This window comes from Oncorhynchus mykiss, chromosome 26, assembly GCF_057628025.1.
Source record: "Oncorhynchus mykiss isolate SJ-2025 chromosome 26, ASM5762802v1, whole genome shotgun sequence".
Taxonomy (NCBI): domain Eukaryota; kingdom Metazoa; phylum Chordata; class Actinopteri; order Salmoniformes; family Salmonidae; genus Oncorhynchus; species Oncorhynchus mykiss.
In genome coordinates, this window is record NC_143047.1 from 35,022,505 (window position 1) to 35,039,636 (window position 17,132).

A 17,132-nucleotide genomic window follows, 5' to 3' on the forward strand; every position below is an offset into this window, starting at 1 on the left:
ACATACTAACCACATAATAACCACATAATAACCACATAATAACACATAATAACCACATAATAACCACATAATAACCACATAATAACACATAATAACCACATAATAACACATGATAACACAAAATAACACATAATAACCACATAATAACACATAATAACACAAAATAACACATAATAACACAAAATAACACATAAAACCACATAATAACACATAATAACCACATAATAACCACATAATAACACAAAATAACACGTAAAAACCACATAATAATCGCATAATAACACATAATACCGCATAGTACCACATAATAACACATAATAACCACACAACAACCGCATAATAATACATAATAACCACATAATAACCACATAATAACACAAAATAACACATAATAACACATAATAACCACATAATAACACAAAATAACACGTATAAACCACATAATAATCGCATAATAACACATAATACCGCATAGTACCACATAATAAGACATAATAACCACATAATAACCACATAATAACACATAATAACTGCATAATAACACATAATAACACACAATAACCACATAATAACACATAATAACGGCACAATACCACATAATAACACATACTATCCTCATAATAACACATAATACCACATAATACCACATAATAACCACATAATAACGACATAATAACACAAAATAACACGTAAAAACCACATAATAATCGCATAATAACACATAATACCGCATAGTACCACATAATAACACATAATAACCACACAACAACCGCATAATAATACATAATAACCACATAATAACCACATAATAACACAAAATAACACATAATAACACATAATAACCACATAATAACACAAAATACCACGTAAAAACCACATAATAATCGCATAATAACACATAATACCGCATAGTACCACATAATAAGACATAATAACCACATAATAACCACATAATAACACATAATAACTGCATAATAACACATAATAACACACAATAACCACATAATAACACATAATAACGGCACAATACCACATAATAACACATACTATCCTCATAATAACACATAATACCACATAATACCACATAATAACCACATAATAACGACATAATAACACAAAATAACACGTAAAAACCACATAATAATCGCATAATAACACATAATACCGCATAGTACCACATAATAACACATAATAACCACACAACAACCGCATAATAATACATAATAACCACATAATAACCACATAATAACACAAAATAACACATAATAACACATAATAACCACATAATAACACAAAATACCACGTAAAAACCACATAATAATCGCATAATAACACATAATACCGCATAGTACCACATAATAAGACATAATAACCACATAATAACCACATAGTAACACATAATAACTGCATAATAACACATAATAACACACAATAACCACATAATAACACATAATAACGGCACAATACCACATAATAACACATACTATCCTCATAATAACACATAATACCACATAATAACCACATAATAACGACATAATAACACAAAATAACACGTAAAAACCACATAATAATCGCATAATAACACATAATACCGCATAGTACCACATAATAACACATAATAACCACACAACAACCACATAATAACACATAATAACGGCATAATACCACGTAATAACACATAATATCCTCGTAATAACACATAATACCACATAATACCACATAATAACCACATAATAATCCTTACAATGTGTGAATTGGATCAGGATTTGTAGTGCCTCAGTAGTGGCTCAACAGTCCCTCAGTAGTCCCTCAGTAATGTGTTAAAAGTGTCTCAATAGCACTTCAATAGCGCCTCAATAGTGTTTCAATAGTGTTTTTAAAGTGGTTCAATAGTGTCTCAATAGCGCCTCAATACCGTCTCAATAGCGCCTCGATACCATCTCAAAAGTGTCTCAATAGTGCCTCAATACCGTCTCAATAGCGCCTCGATACCATCTCAAAAGTGTCTCAATAGTGTTTCAATAGTGTCTTGAAAGTGTCTCAATAGTGCCCCAACAGTGTTTTGGATTTGTTTGTTGCATGCTTTAAGTTTTACCGTGTTTTAAAGACCCAAGTCACAACTTGTTTTGGCTCCCAGTTTATTCACAATTCTTGTCTTTGTGATGTTTTCATCCACAGGGCTACCTCCAGTACTCGGTGTTGTTCTATGGGTACTATGGCCCGGTGAGGAAGCTCGGCAGTGCCGGCTATCGCCTCCCCCTGGCCTATTTTCTGGTTGGGATGGCTGTTTTTGCCTACAGTTTCATCATTCTGTTAAGAAAGTAATCACAGGAGTCTCTTTAATAAAGCTAATTTATGTGGAGTGATATTGATACGAATGTATTACCAAAGGTGACCATTGATGTGGCTTGCTACTAGCTACTACTAATGTCAAATATTATATTTTTTAAGGTGGACTCAGTGATATGACGTAGATACACAAAGTAAAAAGCATAGTCAGTACATTTTTGCAACAACTAAGAGCATTGAAGTACGAGGTCAAACCTCTCCTCTGTTTTGGTACCGTGGCTATCACATTGTAACCACTACTGTAGTGAGTATATGGTCAGACCACTCCTCTGTTTTGGTACTGTGGCTATCACATTGTAACCACTACTGTAGTGAGTATATGGTCAGACCACTCCTCTGTTTTGGTACTGTGGCTATCACATTGTAACCACTACTGTAGTGATTATATGGTTAAACCTCTCCTCTGTTTTGGTACCGTGGCTATCACATTGTAACCACTACTGTAGTGAGTATATGGTCAGACCACTCCTCTGTTTTGGTACTGTGGCTATCACATTGTAACCACTACTGTAGTGATTATATGGTTAAACCTCTCCTCTGTTTTGGTACCGTGGCTATCACATTGTAACCACTACTGTAGTGATTATATTTCAACTGTTTCTGTATTACCTATAAAGGTGTTTGAATCCTGTTCCATCGCCAGTTTAACCTCTTATTAGGAATACAATGACCTGTCGCTAATCGATGCCATTTTTGTGTTATTTATTAACATTTTCCCTCAGGATGGCTAAGAACTCCCGTCTGAGCCTAGCCAGCGCCTCTGATGAGAACTTCACCTTCTGCTGGAGAGTGTTCTGTGCCTGGGACTACCTCATAGGGAACCCTGAGGCTGCAGAGAGCAAGGGAGCCGCTATCGTCAACAACATCAGGGTGAGAGAGACACATGGTGCAAGACTCAGGGCCACATTTCTGTAAACCTCATCTTGCAGTGATTTAATTAGAAAATAATTCTACGGCGGTACATGTAAACTGAGAAATACATCAATAGTTGCCTCTTTATGATGTACATTGTTGAAGTAAAGTTTAAAGTGTAATCACGCTGCCAGAATAAAATTAGTTGTATAGTCATTTTTGCACTTTGCACAATTATTTTTGCACTACGAAAATGTCACCTTCAATAGTCTAAATGGCCCTCCTCTACTCATCTCCTGCTTTCACTTATCCTGTGGATTCAAATTATCACAAATGGAGGAGATGGAAAGAGGAAGCCATGCAACACATTTGTGATGCACACTCAATCATCCTAACTGTTTTCCTTTCCTAGTCTCCTCTCCTTCATCTGCACTGAGCCATTGAGAAACACTACACCACTCCACTCCTCGGATTTGATTTCCAACGATCCCAACTTCTTTAATTCACACACAGCACTCTGTAGAGTAGAAGTCAATGTACCAATGAATTACTGCTGATTTTCCTGAGGGCTGATCTATAATCTGGATTCTACGTCTAAACAAGAGAGACCTTTAACCTGCTTGTTGAGTTTCCCTGTACAGTCAGCAAAATGTAAAAGTAGATTCCTCTGTTTCAATAAGCTCAGTTGAAATCATTTGATGCTTGATACAATACATAGTTTTTTTCTTTCTTTATCCTTATTTAACCTTTATTTTTCAAAGTTTTGTCTCATTGAGATTTACATTTTATTTTTCTACAGATAGATGGACAAGATTGCAGCAAATATGTAGTTACACAAGATGGATGACATTAATCAATGCTAATTCCTTGCTCCTTTCTCTAGGAGGCCATTGTTGAGGAGCAGGAGAAAAAGAAGGACACTAGTCTGTAAGTATGTTTATTCTCTTGTCCTTGGAGAGGGTGGCTAAGTTAGCATCACACATTGATATTGTTTGGACCCGTTAATGGACCCGTGGCTTTTACGTGTCAGTGGCTTTATCCTTTGCAGTATGTTGTGTCATTCATTTTTTATCCCCAATTTCGTGGTTTCCAATTGGTAGATACAGTCCTTTGTCATCGCTGCAACTCCCTTACGGACTCGGAGAGGCGAAGTTCGAGAGCCGTGCGTCCTCCGAAACACAACCTAACCAAGCCGCACTGCTTCTTGACTCAATGCCCACTTAACCTGGAAGCCAGCCGCACCAATGTGTTGGAGAAAACACGTACATCTTGCGACCGTGTCAGCATGCAATGGGACAAGGACATCCCTGCCGGCCAAACTCTCCCCTAACCCGGACGACACTGGAACAATTGTGCCCCCCCCATGTCTCTCCCGGTCGCGGCCGGCTGCAACAGAGCCTGGACTCGAACCCAGAATCTCTAGTGCCACAGCTAGTACTGTGATAACATGCCTTAGACCACTGTGCCACTCGGGAGGCCCATCTTGTGTTATTCTGATTGGTAGAATCCAGGACTGTACCACATTCATTGATGATGCTCTTTGATTTAGGGGTCTAGCCGACTGGAGTCATGGATGTACAAATGAGGGTAGGGGTGTGTGAATGTGGTCTAGTGGGGGGCGGGGGTTCTTTCTGGTGTCTTCCTGCAAGAAGGGAGGGTCTTCCTGTGGGGAGGGACTCTTCCTGGCACATACATCTACACATCTACATTTTTACCAGTGGCAGCCATAATTTTGCATATAAGGGAAACACTGTATAAAAGTCTATGTTTTGCTATCACCTGGTTGCTTTTGAGCCTCTTCTACCTGCGTTCTCCACTGGTCTCAGAAAGGACTGATTTACTGTCTCGCTCCCAGTCCATTGCTACCCCACACACAGGCCGACACTTCCTGGTGGCATAACTCATCCTAACAGCCTTTTACTGTCAGAGATGACTGGCTCTAAATCACCCCTGCCAGAGCATCATCAGACCTGAGTAGACATTAAAGAGGGATTAATACCTCAGGGAACGTTCGTTCACACCGCCCGCGGCCCTCTCAACCACACTATGTTGCCACTTCTTTCAGTCCATTTGAGTTAATGTCTATTCTAACTGGGGCTAATGCTAGGTGGATGCATGCACTGTACTGTATCTAAATGGTAGTTTCAATGGGAGATTTCAACCTAAAGTTCTACTGATTGGTTTGGGGAGATTTGAATTATAGTAATGTTAACATGTTGCCACTTGTGTGTGGTTTATGTGGTGATCTGATGCAGGCTGTGGAATGTCCAATGTACACTAATTTTGGTTTCAGGTAGAACCCTTTTGTGATCCATGTGGAACCCTTTCCACAGAGGGATTTTCACCTGGAATCAAAAAGGGTTATCCTATGGGGACAGCCAGAGAACACTGAGAGTGTACAATACAGGCAGCCAGGGGAAGAAAGACCTCCCTTCTGAATCTGGTTCCTCTTTAGGTTTCTTCCTTCTAAAGAGTTGTTTCCTTGCCACTGTTCTTCAGATATTGGTTGGTCCTGGGTCTAAGCAGGTTTACTGTAGAGCACTTTGTGACAACAGTAAAAGGGAGTCACCACACAATGTCACCACTTGACTTTTTTCTGTTATAGCCTGATTTTAAAATGGACTCAATTGAGGTTTTCTTTTGCCACTGGCCAACACACAATACCCCACAAGTGAATAAAAAATAAAAAGTGGACATGTCTTGAGTCAATAAGTATTCAACCCCTTTGTTATAGCAAGCCTAAATAAGTTCTTAACAAGCCTAAATAAGTTCAGGAGTAAACATAGTAAACAAGTCACATAATAAGTTCTATGGACTCACTCTTTGTGCGATAATAGTGTTTAACAAGATTTTTGAATGACGACCTCATCTCTGTACCCCACACATATAATTATCTGTAAGGTCCCTCATCTCTGTACCCCACACATACAATTATCTGTAAGGTCCCTCATCTCTGTACCCCACACATATAATTATCTGTAAGGTCCCTCATCTCTGTACCCCACACATACAATTATCTGTAAGGTCCCTCATCTCTGTACCCCACACATACAATGATCTGTAAGGTCCCTCATCTCTGTACCCCACACATATAATTATCTGTAAGGTCCCTCATCTCTGTACCCCACACATATAATTATCTGTAAGGTCCCTCATCTCTGTACCCCACACATACAATTATCTGTAAGGTCCCTCATCTCTGTACCCCACACATACAATTATCTGTAAGGTCCCTCATCTCTGTACCCCACACATACAATGATCTGTAAGGTCCCTCATCTCTGTACCCCACACATACAATGATCTGTAAGGTCCCTCATCTCTGTACCCCACACATACAATTATCTGTAAGGTCCCTCATCTCTGTACCCCACACATACAATTATCTGTAAGGTCCCTCATCTCTGTACCCCACACATACAATTATCTGTAAGGTCCCTCATCTCTGTACCCCACACATACAATTATCTGTAAGGTCCCTCATCTCTGTACCCCACACATACAATTATCTGTAAGGTCCCTCATCTCTGTACCCCACATACAATTATCTGTAAGGTCCCTCATCTCTGTACCCCACACATACAATTATCTGTAAGGTCCCTCATCTCTGTACCCCACATACAATTATCTGTAAGGTCCCTCATCTCTGTACCCCACATACAATTATCTGTAAGGTCCCTCATCTCTGTACCCCCACATATAATTATCTGTAAAGTCCCTCATCTCTGTACCCCACATACAATTATCTGTAAGGTCCCTCATCTCTGTACCCCCACATATAATTATCTGTAAGGTCCCTCATCTCTGTACCCCACATATAATTATCTGTAAGGTCCCTCATCTCTGTACCCCACACATACAATTATCTGTAAGGTCCCTCATCTCTGTACCCCACATACAATTATCTGTAAGGTCCCTCATCTCTGTACCCCACATACAATTATCTGTAAGGTCCCTCATCTCTGTACCCCCACATATAATTATCTGTAAGGTCCCTCATCTCTGTACCCCACATACAATTATCTGTAAGGTCCCTCATCTCTGTACCCCACACATACAATTATCTGTAAGGTCCCTCATCTCTGTACCCCACACATACAATTATCTGTAAGGTCCCTCATCTCTGTACCCCACATACAATTATCTGTAAGGTCCCTCATCTCTGTACCCCCACATACAATTATCTGTAAGGTCCCTCATCTCTGTACCCCACACATACAATTATCTGTAAGGTCCCTCATCTCTGTACCCCACACATACAATTATCTGTAAGGTCCCTCATCTCTGTACCCCACACATACAATTATCTGTAAGGTCCCTCATCTCTGTACCCCACACATACAATTATCTGTAAGGTCCCTCATCTCTGTACCCCACACATACAATTATCTGTAAGGTCCCTCATCTCTGTACCCCCACACATACAATTATCTGTAAGGTCCCTCATCTCTGTACCCCACACATACAATTATCTGTAAGGTCCCTCATCTCTGTACCCCACACATACAATTATCTGTAAGGTCCCTCATCTCTGTACCCCACACATACAATTATCTGTAAGGTCCCTCATCTCTGTACCCCACATACAATTATCTGTAAGGTCCCTCATCTCTGTACCCCCACATACAATTATCTGTAAGGTCCCTCATCTCTGTACCCCACACATACAATTATCTGTAAGGTCCCTCATCTCTGTACCCCACACATACAATTATCTGTAAGGTCCCTCATCTCTGTACCCCACACATACAATTATCTGTAAGGTCCCTCATCTCTGTACCCCACACATACAATTATCTGTAAGGTCCCTCATCTCTGTACCCCACACATACAATTATCTGTAAGGTCCCTCATCTCTGTACCCCACATACAATTATCTGTAAGGTCCCTCATCTCTGTACCCCCACATACAATTATCTGTAAGGTCCCTCATCTCTGTACCCCACACATACAATTATCTGTAAGGTCCCTCATCTCTGTACCCCACACATACAATTATCTGTAAGGTCCCTCATCTCTGTACCCCACACATACAATTATCTGTAAGGTCCCTCATCTCTGTACCCCACACATACAATTATCTGTAAGGTCCCTCAGTCAAGCAGTGAATTACAAACACAGATTCAACCACAAAGACCAGGGAGGTTTTCCAATGCCTTACAAAGAAGATGGGTAAAAAGAAAAAGCAGACATTGAATATCCCTGTTACGTTCGTTGATGGAAGGATCGGACCAAGGTGCAGCGTGGTAGGAGTACATTTTAATTCATTAAATGAACACAGAAAAAAAATTATAATACAAAAACAAAACGTGACGTCCAGTAGTGTTAAACAGCACAGTCCCAAGAACAAGATCCCACAAACTACAGGTGGAAAAAGGCTGCCTAAGTATGATCCCCAATCAGAGACAACAATAGACAGCTGCCTCCGATTGAGAACCATAACCGGCCAACAAAGAAATAAAAAACATAGATTGCCCACCCTAGTCACACCCTGACCTAACCAAATAGAGAATTATAAGGATCTCTACGGTCAGGGCGTGACAACCCTTTGAGCATGGTGAAGTTATTCATTACTGTCACGTTCTGACCTCTATTTCCGTTGTTTTTGTATTTATTTAGTATGGTCAGGGCGTGAGTTGGGTGGGTAGTCTATGTTTGTTTTTCTATGTTTTGGTCTAGTTCTATGTTCGGCCTGATATGGTTCTCAATCAGAGGCAGGTGTTCGTCATTGTCTCTGATTGGGAACCATATTTAGGTAGCCTGGGTTTCACTGTGTGTTTGTGGGTGATTGTTCCTGTCTTTGTGTAGTGTTCACCAGATAGGCTGTATTAGGTTTCACGTTCCGTTTGTTGTTTTCGTATTCGTTTAGTTATTTCATGTATCGTCAATTATTGATTAAAGAACATGAGTAATCACCACGCTGCATTTCGGTCCTCTCTCTCAACAAACGAAGAACGCCGTTACAATTACACTGTGGATGGTGTATCAATACACCCAGTCACTATAAAGATACAGGCATCTTTCCTAACTCAGTTGCCAGAGAGGAAGGTTTCCAGCTCAGGGATTTCATCATGAAGCCAATGGTGACTTTAAAACAGTTACAGAGTTTAATGGCTGTGATCGGAGAAAACTGAGGATAGATCAACAACATTGTAGTTACTCCACAATACTAGCCTAATTGACATAGTGAAAAGAAGGAAGCCTGTACAGAATAAACATGTTCCAAAACATCCATCCCACGGCATTAAAGTACTAATAATAAAAATGGCAAAGCATTTAACTTTTTGTCCTGAATACAAAGTGTTATGTTTGGGGCAAATCCAATACAACACATTACTGAGTACCACTTTCCATATTTTCAAGAACAGTGGTGGCCGCATCATGTTATCAAATCAAATCAAGATTTATTTGCCACATGCTCCGAATACAACAAGTGTAGACTTTACCGTGAAATGCTTACTTACAAGCCCTTAACCAACAGTGCAGTTCAAGAAGAAGAAAATATATACCAAGTAGGATAAAATAAAAAGTAACACAATAAGAATAACAATAACGAGGCTATATACAGGGGGCACTGGTACCGAGTCAGTGTGGAGGCTATATACAGGGGGCACTGGTACCGAGTCAGTGTGGAGGCTGTATACAGGGGGCACTGGTACCGAGTCAGTGTGCGGGGGTACAGGCTAGTTAAGGTTATCTGTACATGTAGGTGGGGGCGAAGTGACTATGCATAGGTAACAAACAAACAGCGAGTAGCAGCAGTGTGCAAAAGGGGGGGGGGTCAATGTAAATTGTCCAGTGGCGATTCTTATGCAAAGTTCAGCAGTCTAATGGCTTGGGGGTAGAAGCTGTTGAGGAGCCTTTTGGTCCTAGACTAGGCGCTCAGGTAACGCTTGCTGTGCGGTAGCCGAGAAAACATATAACTTGGGTGACTGGAGTCTCTGACAATTTTATGGGTTTCCTCTGACACCGCCTATTATATAGGTCCTGGATGGCAGGAAGCTTGGCCCCGGTGATGTACTGGGCCGTTCGCACTACCCTCTGTAATGCCTTACAGGTTCTAGCTGCCGAGCAGTTGCCATACCAGGCGGTGATGCAACCGATCAGGATGCTCTCGATGGTGCAGCTGTAGAACCTTTTGAGGATCTGGGGACCCATGCCAAATATTTTCAGTCTCCAGAGGGGAAAAAGGTTTTGTCTTGCCCTCTTCACGACTGTCTTGGTATGTTTGGACCATGATAGTTTGTTGGTGATGTGGACACCAAGGAACTTAAAACTCTCGACCCTCTCCACTACAGCCCCGTTGATGTTAATGGGGGCCTGTTCGGCCCGCCTTTTCCTATAGTCCACGATCAGCTCCTTTGTCTTGCTCACATTGAGGGAGAGGTTGTTGTCCTGGCACCATACTGCCAGTTCTCTGACCTCCTCCCTATAGGCTGTCTCATCGTTGTCGGTGATCAGGCCTACCACTGTTGTGTCGTCAGCTAACTTAATGATGGTGTTGGAGTTGTGTTTGGCCACGCAGTCGTGGGTGAACAGGGAATACAGGAGGGGTCTAAGTACACACCCCTGAGGGGCCCTAGTGTTAAAGATCAGCGTGGAAGATGTGTTGTTGCCTGGTTATGGGTATGCTTTTAATCGTTAAGGACTGTGAAATTTTACAGGGTCAAAAAGAAACGGAGCTAAGCACAGGCAAAGCACAGGCAAAATCCTACAGGAAAAACTGGTTCAGACTGCTTTCCAACATACACTGTAGTTGCTTACCAAGAAGACTGTGAATGTTCCTGAGTGTCTGAGTTACAGTTTTGACTTAAATCTACTTGAAAATCTATGGCAAGACCTGAAAATAGTTGTCTATGTAAGGACCGACGCTGGAGACGAGAAGCAAGTACAGGAAGTGAACATTTAATGGAAAATGGACATCAAACAAAACAGGAACAGCGTCGGGATGGGGGGAACAAAACAACATTACGATAATAATGCAGACACGGGGAAAACTGATGGGATGGAGATGGAGATGGAGTATTGTGTGTAGATGGGTGAGAGAATGTTTTTATTCAATCCATTTTGAATTCAGGCTGTAACACAACCAAATGTGGAATAAGTCAAGAGATATGAATACTTTCTGAAGGCACTGTAAATACATTTGATTTATTGAACTACTGTTTCTCTCTCTGTCTTCCAGAGCAGTCCTGATCAGTCTGCGTATCCTAGCCAACATCCTGGTCCTTCTCTCTCTGGCTGGCAGCATTTATATAATCTACTTTGTGGTGGACCGCTCCCAGAAACTAGAGCTGGAGAAGCCAGAGCTAACACTATGGGAGAAGAATGAGGTAGCTAGCTACAGTATACACTGAGTATACCAAACATTAGGAACCCCCCTGTGTCCCCTTTAAGGTACAGCCTCAGTTCATCGGGGCATGGACTCCACAAGATGTTGAAAGTGTTCCACAGGGATGCTGGCCCATGTTGACTCCAATACTTCCCACAGTTGGCTGGATGTTATTTTACAAGTGACATCAGTAAGGGATCATAGCTTTAACCTGTATTCACCAGGTCAGTCTATGTCATGGAAAGAGCAGGTGTTCTTAATGTTTTGTAAGTGGGCTTACTCTGAGTCCGGGAAACCTGACAAGATTGTGTTTGACTTGGTTGATGGATTATGGCTACTGTATCTCATTTTGGGCACTTGATTTCCCTGATGACAAAGACATATGTGACAGGACTTCAATTACATCGTGCCTTGTGTTTCTCTCGCATCATTTCCTCTCAGGATGCTGTAATAAAGGCGTTAATGTGAAACTGGAGACCAATAGGGAGACTGCTATCACCAGCCACATGTATCACAATCTGTGCATGACAGCTGATCATTTAATTCAGTTCAGGATAATGGATGTCTGTAGGGCTTTGATAAGATAACTGTTTCCACTACCCTGATGTCACTGCCTGGACTGATATTGTTTTCAAGACAACTGGGAACTCTGGAGAAAAAAAAACAGGTCAAATCATGACATCAGTGATCTTTAGGTCAGAAAGTCAAAGCTCTAGAAAGATGCCAGAGTTTCCGATTTGGAATTCTGAGTTGGATAGCCTCTAGCTCCTAACTGCTTGCTCCTCCGATGCCTCCATATATTAGTGAAAAAGAGAAGAGAAGGTCCTGATACAATGACTCCTTATGATGTCATCAGGCATATATGAAGGTGTCTATTTTATAACATACTCAGTGTCTGATGTCATATCCTGTTTCCTGTCCCAGGTGAGTGTGGTGGTGTCCCTCATCACCATGATTGCCCCGTCTGCCTTTGAGCTGGTGGCTCAGCTGGAGATGTACCATCCCAGGACCTCCCTCCGCTTCCAGCTGGCCAGGTCTGACGCTGACAGCACCTCAAATCTCATTTGTTCACACTTAACATTACGTTTCACAGATACAGTAGAGTATCGGTGAAATTGGATTCATATTTTGACATGTAACTACACCGTAGCTGTACTGTTCGTTAATGTTGCTACTAACTTGATTTTAGCTTGTTTTCTTTCTTTTTTAATGCAGTGAATGTTTTGTCTCCTCGCCACAGAGTCCTGGTGTTGTATCTGGGTAACCTGTACAGCCTCATCATTGCCCTTCTGGACAAGGTCAACAGTATGAGTATGGCGTCAGCTGCTGCAGCTGTAAGTAGTCCTGCTGAGATTGAGGCGTTCCTAATGTGGACACCATACAAGCCATGTCACTCAACTCTTTACGTATTGTGCCATAGTCTCCAATCAATAAATAAATGTTACAGTTATTGCTGATGTTAATGTCAATGCTTTTAAAAATATATATATTTTTTATTATTATTCGATTTTTTTAAACTTTATTTAACTAGGCAAGTCAGTGAAGAACAAATTCTTATTTACAATGTCGGCCTACCCCAGACGGCGCCTTATGGACTCCCAATCACGGCTGGATGTGATGCAGCCTGGATGCTACTGTTAACAACAATCTTGATCTGTAAATGTGGGGAAGGTTTAGAAAACAAAGGAATGAAATTAGGAAAATGTTCATGCATTTTAAAGCTCCGATTGACTGATGGATGGATAGACAGACTGACTGGTTGATTGGTTGATTGATCATTAATGGTTTTGATGGATTATTTCCAGGCGGCGGCCTCTGTGGTTTCGGGGAACTTGTCTGACTCCACGGCATTCATGGCGACCATCTCCCAGCCGGGGGAGACGAGCCTCTCCACCCTCGTATCCGACATCTCCATCTCTGAAAACCACAATAGCACCATAGCGACCATTGCCATGGTGCTGGATGTCAACACCAGCATCAGCACCAGCAAGGTCACCATGGCAACCATGTACAACCACACTGGGATGTTTGAGCAGAACAAGCAGAAGAAACCGGACGAGTGCTGGGAGACCTACGTTGGACAGGTGCAGAAGCTCATTCCTTGTCATTCGTTCATTTGTTCCTTCATTTATTTGTCCATTCATTTCTTAATTCATTCATTTGTTAATCTGTCCACTTGTCCATTCATTCATCTCTTAACGTTAATTGAGCAACCCTTTACAGAGAAAGTGTACTAACAACTGTTCCATGAAGGTTGAGACCTTTTGCATCGGCCAGAGTAGAACTGTTACAGGGACACTCCATCATCAACTTGACAATGTACATGACTACATACAGTTGAAGTTGGAAGTGTACATACACTTAGGTTGGATTCATTAAAACAATTTTTCAACCACTCCACAAATTTCTTAACAACAAACTATAGTTTTGGCAAGTCGGTTAGGACATCTACTTTTTCCAACAATTGCTTACAGACAGATTATTTCACTTATAATTCACTGTATCACCATTCCAGTGGGTCAGAAGTTTACATACACTAAGTTGACTGTGCCTTTAAACAGCTTGGAAAATTCCAGAAAATTATGTCATGGCTTTAGAAGCTTCTGATAGGCTAATTGACATAATTTGAGTCAATTGGAGGTGTACCTGTGGATGTATTTGAAAGCCTACCTTCAACCTTAGTGCCTCTTTGCTTGACATCATGGGAAAATTAAAAGAAATCAGCCAAGACCTCAGAAAAAAAATTGTAGACCTCCACAAGCCTGGTTCTTCCTTGGGAGCAATTTCCAAACGCCTGAAGGTACCATGTTCATCTGTACAAATAATAGTACACAAGTATAAACACCATGGGACCGCTCATTAAGGCGATGCGTTCTGTCACCTAGAGATGAAGGTACTTTGTTGTGAAAAGTGCAAATCATTCCCAGAACAACAGCAAAGGACCTTGTGAAGATGCTGGAGGTAACCTTTACAAAAGTATCTGTATCCACAGTAAAACGAGTCCTATACTGACATAACCTGAAAGGCCGCTCAGCAAGGAAGAAGCCACTGATCCAAAACTAAATTAAGGTTTGCAACTGCACATGGGGACACTTCACAAAATAGATGGCATCATGAGGACGGAAAATTATGTGGATATATTGAAGCAACATCTCAAGACATCAGTCAGGAAGTTGAAGCTTGGTCGCAAATAGGTCTTCCAAATGGACAATGACCCCAAGCATACTTCCAAAGTTGTGGCAAAATGGCTTACGGTGTCAAGGTATTGGAGTGGCCATCACAAAGCCCTGACCTCAATCCCATAGAAAATTTGTCGGCAGAACTGAAAAAGCATGTGCGAGCAAGGAGGAAAACAAACCTGACTCAGTTACACCAGCTCTGTCAGGAGGAATGGGCCAAAATTCACCCAACTTATTGTGGGAAGCTTGTGGAAGGCTACGCAAAACGTTAAACAATTTAAAGGCAATGCTACCAAATACTAATTGTGAACTTCTGTAAACTTCTGACCCACTGGGAATGTGATGAAAGAAATTAAAGCTGAAATAAATAATTCTCTCTACTATTATTCTGACATTTCACATTCTTAAAATAAAATGGTGATCCTAACATGGGAATTTTTACTAGGATTAAATGTCAGGAATTGTGAAAAACTGAGTTTAAATGTATTTGGCTAAGGTGTATGTAAACTTCCGACTTCAACTGTAAGGCATTCATACCATTTTCATGAAATCATTCACAACACCTTTATGGGTGATGTGGTATCATTCATAACACTTTATGAGTGCTGTGGTATCATTCACAACACCTTTATGAATGCTGTGGTATCATTCATAACACCTTTATGAATGCTGTGGTATCATTCATAACACCTTTATGAATGCTGAAGTATCATTCATAACACCTTTATGAATGCTGAAGTATCATTCATAACACCTTTATGAATGCTGTGGTATCATTCACAACACCTTTATGAATGCTGTGGTATCATTCACAACACCTTTATGAATGCTGTGGTATCATTCACAACACCTTTATGAATGCTGTGGTATCATTCACAACACCTTTATGAATGCTGAAGTATCATTCATAACACCTTTATTAATGCTGAAATATCATTCATAACACCTTTATGAATGCTGTGGTATCATTCATAACACCTTTATGTATAATTTATAACAACATCCATAACACATACATTCAGCATCATTCACAAGGAGTCTTCAAAATAAAAGTCCCCTAGAATAGATCTTTGTCTATTGTACAAAGGAAATGTGTATTACTACTGTCACAGTAATCTATTATGAAACATAACACTGGAGTAGTTCAACCATGTCAGCCTAAGCACTCTGTGTGTACGATAAGCACCAATAACTATTACCGTTTTAGATCATTCTGTCTGTACACAGACCTAATAATCAACAGTCTCATCCCTCAGACAGTTACCCTTAATACCTCTTAAAGGCATTATGCCCGACAAGAAAAATGAAAATGCCTTGTCCTGTGATTGTTTCCCCCTAAACAATAGATTGAGTATGGATTGAAACGTACCCAGGCAGACGTTCAGGTAATGAAGCTGTCACTAGGCCAAGGATGAAAAACAGATGACTTGTTCTTGGTGCAGATCAATAGGAGGGTATATCGTGTATCGTCGTCTCAGGAGTGGATATTCTCAACAGGAAAAGGACATAATCTAATTAACAGACCTGGGTTCAAATGATATGTTTTTATATTTTCAAATGCTTGATGGAGCTTTCAACCAATAGTGAAGTCCCCAAAAGTGCAAGAACCCAGGTCTGATAAGTATAGCTTGATGATCCATTTCCAATGAGTTATGTGCAGTTAGGACAGATGTAATGAGTTTTTCTGAAAGACATACAGTATGCATTTTGTTCATTTAGCAGGCGCTCTTATCCAGAGCGACTTACATTCAAATAAGGTCTGTAAAACAATCACATGCCACAGTCACTCCAAGTAAAACTTCCCTCAATAAAGCTGACAGTGACATCAGGGCGAGTAGGTGTTAGCTAGTCATTACAGAATGACCAGAGTTACCTTAAAGACAGATAGTTACCAGACAGTAACAGTATATTTCTTCATGCTCATATGTTCATATGTGTTGTATTGTAGGAGATGTTGAAGCTGTCTATCATCGATATGATCTTCACGGTGGCCAGTATCCTGTTGATAGACTTCATCAGAGGGCTGGTGGTCAGGTACCTGAGTGACTGCTGCTGCTGGGACCTGGAGAGCAAGTTTGTACGTACTCAACCTCCATTCAAAAAGTATTTGTTTACTTTCAAATAGTCTAGCTGTGCTTAACTGAGCTTGCTTGGTGCAATGGAATAGTCCCGAAAGTGCAAATACTGCCCATATGGCACTACAGGCAAGCTCAAAGGTTTGAAAGAAAACAAATACTGTTTGAACCCAAGGGTGATTGTGACTGTGTCGTTATCGTCTGATTACAGTTGACGTCTGGATGAGTGCAAACTATGTTGAAGTGCAGTACGGTTTGCAAGTCACAATTGGATGACATGCTTTTTAATTGCTCCTGGTAACGTTCTGGTTTAGTCCACGCCATCACGGCAGGCACAAGCTGTTG

At 40.8% G+C, this 17,132-nt stretch overlaps 1 protein-coding gene across 1 annotated transcript in view; it reads left to right on the forward strand.

Annotated features, from left to right (window-relative positions):
• The window catches only part of tmc3 (transmembrane channel like 3), a 54,083-nt gene that overhangs the window by 20,093 nt on the left and 16,858 nt on the right, over positions 1 to 17,132 (forward strand). Inside the window, exons 7-15 of the mRNA XM_090222841.1 lie at positions 2,179 to 2,321; positions 3,072 to 3,219; positions 4,085 to 4,128; positions 11,387 to 11,534; positions 12,458 to 12,567; positions 12,774 to 12,844; positions 12,892 to 12,893; positions 13,339 to 13,617; positions 16,661 to 16,789. Of these exons, the coding sequence (XP_090078967.1) occupies positions 2,179 to 2,321; positions 3,072 to 3,219; positions 4,085 to 4,128; positions 11,387 to 11,534; positions 12,458 to 12,567; positions 12,774 to 12,844; positions 12,892 to 12,893; positions 13,339 to 13,617; positions 16,661 to 16,789 (1,074 nt within the window). The remainder of the gene's footprint in view (positions 1 to 2,178; positions 2,322 to 3,071; positions 3,220 to 4,084; positions 4,129 to 11,386; positions 11,535 to 12,457; positions 12,568 to 12,773; positions 12,845 to 12,891; positions 12,894 to 13,338; positions 13,618 to 16,660; positions 16,790 to 17,132) is intronic.